Source organism: Centruroides sculpturatus, unplaced genomic scaffold, assembly GCF_000671375.1.
Source record: "Centruroides sculpturatus isolate CEXI.00-Female unplaced genomic scaffold, Cexi_2.0 scaffold372, whole genome shotgun sequence".
Taxonomy (NCBI): Eukaryota; Metazoa; Arthropoda; class Arachnida; order Scorpiones; family Buthidae; genus Centruroides; species Centruroides sculpturatus.
Window position 1 is genome coordinate 330,439 of NW_019384553.1, and position 9,782 is coordinate 340,220.

The following is a 9,782-nucleotide window of genomic DNA, read 5'->3' on the forward strand; positions in this document are numbered from 1 at the left end:
CCTTTTGCATCCCAAAAAACTGATGCTAACACCTTCTTGGCCGATTTCTGGACCCTAACACGCTTCGGAGCCAAAGTACCGGGTTCACACCACTCCTTAGCCTCTTGTTTTGATTCAGGATCATGGTGGTAGACCCATGTCTCATCCATAGTGATGAAACGACGCACAAAATCTTTTTTATCCTTTCTAAAACGCTCCAAATGTTGCTGAGAAAGTTGCATTCAAATGTGCTTTTGTTCCATAGTTAGCGAATGCGGCACCCATTGTGCACACAGCTTTCTGTAACCCAAAACTTCAGCCAAAATATTGCTCACACTGCCTAACGAAATCCCTAGGGCTTCTACTAAATCTCTCTCAGTTAATCGACGATCTTCCAAAACCATATGCTGTATTTTTGCTACGATTTCTGGTGTTAATGCACTTTTTGGACGCCCTTCACGTGGATCGTCTTTAAGACTTGTATGACCACGTTTAAATTCAGCAACCCATCTTTCTACTGTTCTGATTGAAGGTGAAGAGTCCTTATACACTTTTAACAATCGTTCATGAATTTGTTTTGGTGCTACACCTTCCAAAAATAAGAATTTTATCACTGCACGATATTCGATTTTTTCCATTGTAAAAAAATACAATGACACGTCGACTTTGAACAGCTGCAAATATACAATGAGTTGACACATCTACTTGAAACTTGACACGTGTTTATGAAATAGTAGTATTTTTTATAGAGTAATAAAGTGATGCTCCTAATAGCGCCACCTCTTATCGAACGACAAAACTTATTGAACAACCTGGTATATTGTTTTGCATCACTTTCATGTTGTTTTAAATTTCTTTGATGTAAACATCATGAGTAGTTGACTGAAACGAACAGATGCTTGTTGTCATTGTGCAATGAAACTCCTTAAGGCTAGACTTAGATGAGTCAATAGAGCCTCCACTTTACAGGATTATGTGCTAGCTGAAGCTTCTCCAACAAATGTAGTATATTGTTACAAAAAATTTGATTGTCTTCCATTCAAAAAATTTCATATTTTCTGATTCCCTTTTCTGTAATAGGACATCTTAACTTTTTCCTCCAAAAGTTTCCACTGTTGGTTTTATATTTTATTCAAACAGTAACAAAGTTTTTAAAAAAAGGCATTTTTCTGCAAAAAAGTGGTATTTAAAAAAACTGTGGGTAATAGAAGACTTTAGATTCATACTCAGCACACTAAAATACATTTTAAAAAATCATGCAGATCAGTGTTACAGAATATTTAATTAACCAAAATACTGGCTTTAAATTTTATGTGATTGCTGTGATAATTTTTAAATTTTTGTTAGTTTTTGTTACAACTAATAAGCTTTATTTTGCTTAAACAACACCTGAAATAGTTTTTCAGCATGACTATAATTTATCTAAATGAATAAATTAATGTTTTTGACTTCTTTTCATAAGTCTGCATCAGGTTTAAGAAGATTTGAACTTAAAGTTGTTAAACCTGATGTAGAGTAGATAGATGTGATAAGTAGTTATGAAAACAAGTCAAAAAACATTCATTTAAATAAATTAAAATTGTTCTGAGAAAAAGTATTTAAGGTATTGTTTAAGATAAATTTGTTTCAGCTTACAGAGAGGATTTTTAAGTTTTATTTTCTTTATAAATCTTATTGTAGATTTCTTTTGGAATGCTTTTTTTATTTTTATTTATTAAATTTACTTACAACTAAAGAACTTTTTAATATGACTATCTATATTTTATAACAATGTTTGTTTAAATTCCTATATCATCATGAATGTGGAGGAGTTAGATTTTTACCAATTTTGTTTAAGGGACTAAAATTTCTAGTTATACCATTGGAATTGAATTAATTTCACGGAATACCTACTTAATATCACTATTTCACAACTTTTCTGAGAGTGGATTTAGAAAATCTTATTATCGAAAAAGAAATTGTTTTAAGAGTCATTAATGAGTTTTATTATTTTTTTAAAGTTGAATAACAGTTTATAATTAAAATACCAATTATTTGCATTAATATTAATATTTGACTTTATTAATTATTATAAATTTAGCATATCTGTCTTATATTTTATTTATTATTAATATATTTATGAATGTGATAATGATTTAATTTTAAATATTTTTTACTGCATTATATTAATATTGATATTGATTGACATTCATTAGGATGAAACAAATTTATCTTATGGACCAGCTGCTGTAAAAAGAACATCTTCAGATAGTAGCAGCACAAGTTCACTTACAAACAAACGTCCTAGACCAACTGACAAAGTTGTTGGAGCATCAAATTTAGCATCATCCATTTATACATTTACAGAAGCTTCAAGTTCAGCGGGAGCTGATCATTCTCATCATTCTTATGTCAACTCATCACCCAGTAAATCATCAGGACTTTTAGTTAGACCAGCATACGTTCCCAGACCTGTAAGTATAATTTTTTTAAATTAATGTATATATATAATATTTTTGTTAGATTTATTAAAACATAAAAAAGTATAAAAGGTAGTTATTACTAAGGTTTAGAGTTTTGGATGCAAAATTTTATATGAATGGGTACTGTCAAAATGGGTACAGATGTCCAAAAACAATCAGTATTTCTTTTGTGACAAAGCATATCGATAAAGTAATAATTACACTGCATGAACATATATCATAAACATTATTTTGAAGTTTATTTCAATATAGTCCAAGTAATATTCATCAGATCATCAGAGATCACATTGTCAGTTTCTTCAGCACACTAGAGGAAGTTATTTTAACTAACTACATTTAATTTCTTTACGTTTGAAACAAAAGTCTTTTTCTTTTGTCAGTAAATATGTCTATAAATGCCAAAAATTAGTGTTCCACATCCACTGATATGAGCAGCACAAACTTTTTTTTAACTCTGTACTCTAAATCTGCATTTGGGGAGACATCATCCTTTATGTCTAGATTTTTTCAAAGGCTTTGTATCAACTTTATCTTTGCAAAACAATTCAGGGAGTTGTGCACATCTTCCACAGTATTCCATTGATCATCTTTGGATAAATTTTTGTTTTCTAGTCTCTTTATGGCTTCTATTAAAGACTTGGAGCTCTGGACAGTGAACAGTTCTACTTCCACATTCCTGCATTGTACAGCTTTTCATTTTCTTTAAAGAATCAGAATCATCAAGACTTAAGATGAATTCCATAATCTTTCTGTAGGACTCACAGTAGAAAACAGCTGTCTCAATCCATACCCCACTTGGTAACTAAAGACTCTGGTGGTAAGGTAGTCTTATGATTTATTGTTACAACTGAATTCTTGCTGGTTCTTTCTGTACAGTTTTTTTTAATGAAATGAACTAATTTGCGATCAAGTATTCCAGCTGCACACTCAGAAGTGAACCCATCTGAAATATTACATTGCACTGTGATTAGATGGGGATAAAGAGTAAGGATTTACATAATTATCGCAGAAGTGTTGAGTTTCTAAATTCAGAATTCAGCAAAATTATTGTTCTCACTCTGTGTAGGTTTAAATTTTAAAATTCTTAAAATATTACAAATTGAGTGTAGTTTTGGTGCAAAGTAATAAAATGCATGCATGATTATAGTTTGGGTTCATTTTTTTGGCCTCCTACTATACAAAAAAAATGAATTTCTATGTATTTCTAGTGTTACTTTATCATGCTCCATCTGCATGCTACACTGAAAGCTGACTGAAGACCTTAGTTATTACTTATCATGAAATATATAAATTTCAATTTGGGTGTTTGGTTTACAAAACAAATTTGATTATTTATTTTAAGTAAAAAGATTGATTATGGAAGGATTTATAATGCTAATTATTGTAATAATGTTTTAAGCTATAGTTGATTTTGTATAAACTTCTAAAGATAGGTGAGTTTGTATTTGTGTTTATATATCATACTACATTAATTTTATTGAGAATATATATATAATAATTATTATTTAATTCTAAAATTAGCATTATCTGTGTATGTTTTGAATGTAGTTAAACCTTACTTAAGTGGTCACCTTTTTGAATATACAATTTCTGGCCATATAAAGTGAGCTGGTCACCTTAGTGGGATTATTAAAAAATTGACAAGCAAAACTGAAATTAGAATATTGTACTGAATCCTGTTAAAAGTTTAATATAGGTTATAAAAGTAAATAAAACAAAAATAAAATAAAAAATTTAACTAATACTGTAATCCTTTGCAATACATTCTGTCAAATAAATACCAAGAATTGTCCATTTCAAAAGCCTGTATAAAAGATATGAAAACAAACTTTTTTCTTTAAGTTAGTACTTACAGCAAAAAGTTTGTTTTACTAGTTTACTTAATTGTTGCATGAATTTGTAGTGCCATCTGTCAACCAGTTTATTTACAACTGTTGGTTTCATCATTGAATGTGAAGTGTACTTTGTGAGTTTTAAAATGGACAAAAATACTGAACAAAGACTTTGTCTAAAATTTTGTGTTGCCAATTAAATTTCTTGTGCTGAGTCATTAAAAATGCAATGGAAGGCCTATGGTGAGTCAGTTTTATCCAAAACATGTGCATATGAGTGGTAGAAAGCTTTTAAAGATGGCCGAGAAGTGGTGGAAAACTTGCTATGTTCCAGTCAACCTTCAACATCTTTAACTGATGAAAACATTGACAAAGTGAAGGAAATGGTGATGGAAAATTGTCATTTAAGCTTGAGAGAGCTGGCTCAGAATGTGAACATGTCTCACAAATCCATTTCCACCATTTTAGTTGAAGTTTTGGGCATGAGACGTGTTTCAAAGGGCTGAATTTTCTTCAAAAAGAACACTGGGAAAAGGTTGCTGAAGACATGCTTGGAAAAGCCAATCAGACCCTACATTCATGAAACACATCATAACAGGTGATGAGATGTTGGTTTATGAGTTTGACATGCAAATCAGCCAACAAGCTTCAGAATGGTTTTTTGAGAATGAGCCAAAACAGTTATGATATGTTTGAGAGTGAATGTTTACCCAAAAAGGCCAGATTTGTGGAAGAATAATTCTTGGATGCTGCACCATGATAATGCACCATCTCACACATCAACCCTTGTATGTGGATTTTTAACGAAAAACTCAACGAATGTCATTGACCCAGCACCATATTCACCAGATATGGCCCCATGTGGCTTTTTCCTCGTCCCCAAACTCAAATTACCACTTTGTGGAAGACATTTCAAGTTGATTGAAGAAATAAAACAAAATATGTAGAGGGATCTGCTGGCCATACCAGAAAGCACTTATAAGAAGTGTTTTAATGGCTGGATTATTTGTTGGCAGAAGTATTTTGCTTTAAACGGTGCCTATTTTGAAGATGACAAAATAAACTTGAATGATTAAACCAATATTTTGTAATCTATGTACCAAAGCCTGTTACTGGTGTGAAACTCAAATAAAAAATGAAAAGAACAAAAAAAACTAGTACTTCACAAATGTTTTCGAACCTGAAACGGTTGTTGTTTAGGTGAATGGCAAATTAGTTGCATTCCATTGGGAATTTGCTGTTCACCTGAAGAAGAGCCATTTCTGGTTCAAAAACGTTTGTGAAGTACTGTTTTTTTTTTTTTGTTTTTTTCATTTTTTATTTGAGTTTCACATCAGTAACAGGCTTTGGTGCATAGATGACTTCGCCCTGGTGTTGTTTAGTGTAGACAATATTTTGTATTTTATTTAACAATTCTTGGTATTTATTTGACAGAATGCATACAGTAATTCAAACTTTCATACAGAATAAGTTAAAAATTGCACCTTTATCAATCCAGCAAATGATTTTTAATATTATAAAAACATTTTCAATCATTTTAAATGCTCTTCCTCAGTTATACCAAAATAGAACATTGAAAATCAAACATAAAATAAAAACATGGAATAATTATAAAATTCAAACGGAAAAGATGCACATGCAGAGTAAATATAACAAAATAAATTATATAAACAAGGCCAAAGCAATGAAAGTGAATAAAATATAAGATATAAGATGAAATTGTAGTATTATCTGTTATTATTCTTAATTACTGTAAAAAGATCTCCAAGCAGTGGATAACACGTCTGCGTTTCTATAATTTATGCATCCAGTTCTCATATGCTCTTTGAAGATTTCTAATTTCTCGAGATGTTTCAATTTATGCCTGTTTGTTGTAGTTTTGATAATAGTCGCTTGATCCCATTGGACATTAACCTCCTGTTGCCTTGTGTATGACGCTAGCACGGTGGTGTCAAGGTTCTTATCTATAGTGTACCTGTGCTCTTTGACCTTTGTTTTAAATGATGCATAGTCGCTCCTATATAAACAAGCTTAGAATTGAAACTTTGGTTGTGTAAAGGCACCAAATAAACTCCCTCCATTGAATTCCAATCTTTTTTCTTTTTATCATTTCTTAAAAGCTTGTAAACAGTGGGATTACATTGGTATACAATTTGAAGATTATTAGCTTCTGCAATATTTCTATGTATTTCGATTCTAAGCTTGTTTATATAGGAGCGACTATGTGCCTTTTAAACCAAAGGCTCAAAGAGCACAGGTACACTATCGATAAGAACCTTGATAACACTTTGCTAGTGTCATACGCAAGACAACAGGAGGTTAATGTCCAATGGGATCAAGCGGCTATTATCAAGACTACAACAAACAGGCATAAATCGACACATCTTGAGAAATTAGAAATCTTCAAAGAGCATATGAGAACTGGATGTATAAATCATAGAGACACAGATGCATTATCCACTACTTGGAGATCTTTTTACAGTAATTAAGAATAATAATGGATAATACTACAGTTTCATCTTATATCTTGTATTTTATTCACTTTCATTGCTTTGGCCTTGTTTATATAATTTATTTTGTTATAGTTACTCAGCATGTGCATTTTTTCCGTTTGAATTTTATATTTATTCCATGTTTTTATTTTATGTTTGATTTTCAATGTTCTATTTTGGTATAACTGAGGAAGATCATTTAAAACAATTGAAAACATTTTTATGGTATTAAAAATCAGTTGCTGGATTGATAAAGGTGTGATTTTTAACTTATTCACTATCCAGTATATAGTTTATTTTATATTCATACAGAATACATGTACAATAGATGCAAGCTGTTTGCAGTAGAGTTCAAGTATTGTTCAATACATTAAAAAACTTTCAAAGTATTAAAATTTCTCATACAGCAAGTATAGTTCAGTAGGTGGTAGATGGAGATACATGAACTCCTTGTCAAGTCATCTGCATTTGTGGTGCAGTAATTTCATATCTAGGAACTTTTTTGTGAACTTGTTGTGTTGGATGGTCTATGCAATATGTAAAAATAGAGGATGTGAAAGAATAGCATGTGTGCATCAAATTTTGTTACTGGATAAAGGTGCTGTAGAAACTTGTGGAATGTTTCTAACAGCATTAGGAGAAAATGCATTAAGCTTCACAGCTACTTGTGAGTGGTTTAATTGTTCAAAAGTGCTTGCATTTTCATTGAAAATGATTACTGTTTTGGTCATCTCACCACAAGCTCTGCCAGAAACATTGACAAAGTGCTGACATTTATCATATGATTTGTGATGTCTGTGAGATTGCAAGATTGTCCTATCGTGCATGTCAATGCATTCTAAGGATCTGATCATGAGAAGAATTTCCATAAGTTAGTGCCCAAATTGCTGTCTGAAGAGCAGAAGCAGCATCATTTGAACATCTTTCAGGAGCTTACAAAGTGGGCCACAAACAATTTAGTTTCTGTCAACAATAATTACCAGTAATGAGAGTTTGGTTTTACAAATATGATCTTGAAATCAAACAACATTTATTCCAGTTCTCCATGTCCCAAAAAAGCTTGCCAGGTGAAACCAACAACAACTCAATGTTGATTTATTTCTTTGACATAGATGAAATTATTCATAAGGAATTTGTTGCACAATGTCAGCTATGAATGTGACATTTTACTGTGATATTCTGAGGAAACTAAGAGATATACTAAGGAAATATCCCACAAAGTTGTGGGAGAAACCTGGCTTCTCTATCATGACAATATGCAAGTCCACAGATCTTTGCCATGTAACACTTCTTGGCATTCAACATGATGCTTATCTGTCCCCCACTCACCTTAGTCCCCAGATTTGTTTCCTGCAACTTTTTCCTATTTTCCAAACAACCTCAGTTTGGAAAATAGGAAGATGATTTGCAACAGTAAACAAGATCCAGGAAAAATCACAGGCATTGCTGAACTTGATCATAAATTATGTTTTCCACGAGACGTTTGTGGGAAGTATGTTGTTATAGATGTTTACTTTCCTATGAAGACGATGGTGGACAATAATATATACAATGAGTACCCTTATTTTCCAGACAGTTTGCAAAGCTTTTGGGTAGTACTTTGTATATTTGAACAGTATTTTTATATATTAATATTTATAATAGTACGAATTGTGTTTCATTCAATAAGTTCATATCTTTATGTTCATCTTTTACGTTTCATTTTCAATGGTTTCAGTTGAATGCAACTTTTTGTTTTGTCGAATAAATTTTTTCCTTGGACAAATTTCGTTTAAAAAATTAAGATGGGCAATTTTTTACAACTAAAACTACATTTCTCTTCACAAATTATCACCAGAAATATAAAAGCACATTAAAAATACTGACATGGCTTTCATGTTTCTATTTTAGATGCTTTTTAGGCACATTTTTGAAACTTTTCTGTTAAAATATTGTTAAAAAATTGTCCCATTATCGTCAAACTGTCGTCAGTCACAAGAAAATTTCAAAAAATTTATAGTGACTAAAAACCTTCTAAAGAAAACTTAAGGCTACCTTTCGTTTTAAATATTTTTAGCATTGATTTTGTTAATTAAGTGGATGTGAAAAGTGTCTTTCATTTTTAATTAATCGCCTTTTTTTAACTTTTTAAAACAATTGTTTGTAATATCTCAATTTTACTTCCTCCAAACATTCTAAACTTACTTTCTTCAAAAATATATCTTATAAAGAAATATGAATTTTACATAAGATAGTTATGAAACAAATTAAATGTTAAGTTCTTACAAAATCAGCTTCTTTTTATATACGCGGGGAATAACGCCTTCCCGAAGGATTTTTAAAAATAACTGGACCCCTATTCAGGCGTTACAGACGTGGAGAAACCCAGAAAACACGTTGCCAGCCCATCCTGGAGACACGCGAATCCGAACTCCCAGTGTTCAGGAAATGAAACTGCTTCGCGACTGGTGGGCCAAGATCAGCTTTTACGTAATGAGGAAGTAGAGCCATCTGTTGAGCTCAACAAAAAAATTATTTGATTCATTCCTTAATATTTATAATAATTTGCATAGTTAATAAAAATCATTTAACTGTTATTCTACAATTTACAAATTATTTATGCTGACCATTTTGATACAATTTCAATTCTTGAAATTGAAAAATTTACTTCTTCAGATTCTCATAAAATTTACATACCGTGTTTCCCCGAAAATAAGACAGTGTCTTATATTAATTTTTGCTCTGAAAAATGCGCTAGGTCTAATTTTCAGGGAATGTCTTATTTTTCCCAGTAAGAATAATTCACATTTATTATTGAACAAAAAAATGCCCAAGTTGAACTTAGACGAGAGTGACGTATATCCGGTGTGTCGAACTGTCGCATTTTTATAGCGTCAACACCGGACTCGATGACCAATTAGTAATTACTGAACAGTAGCACTATGCAAATGTCATGTGGCGTGATTCCCGGCCGACCAATTAGCCATCACCAGCCGTAACGTTATGCAAATCTGTGATTCCCAAGCCATAGTCTTATG

The 9,782-nt window shown here is 31.5% G+C and overlaps 1 protein-coding gene across 1 annotated transcript in view; it reads left to right on the plus strand.

The window, feature by feature from the left end:
* The first annotated feature begins 1,405 nt into the window (after nucleotides 1-1,405).
* Nucleotides 1,406-9,782, plus strand: part of LOC111623750 (putative oxidoreductase GLYR1 homolog) — a 49,411-nt gene continuing 41,034 nt past the window's right edge. The window contains exons 1-2 of the mRNA XM_023366448.1: nucleotides 1,406-1,489; nucleotides 2,175-2,432. Coding sequence (XP_023222216.1) covers nucleotides 1,406-1,489; nucleotides 2,175-2,432 — 342 coding nt within the window. The remainder of the gene's footprint in view (nucleotides 1,490-2,174; nucleotides 2,433-9,782) is intronic.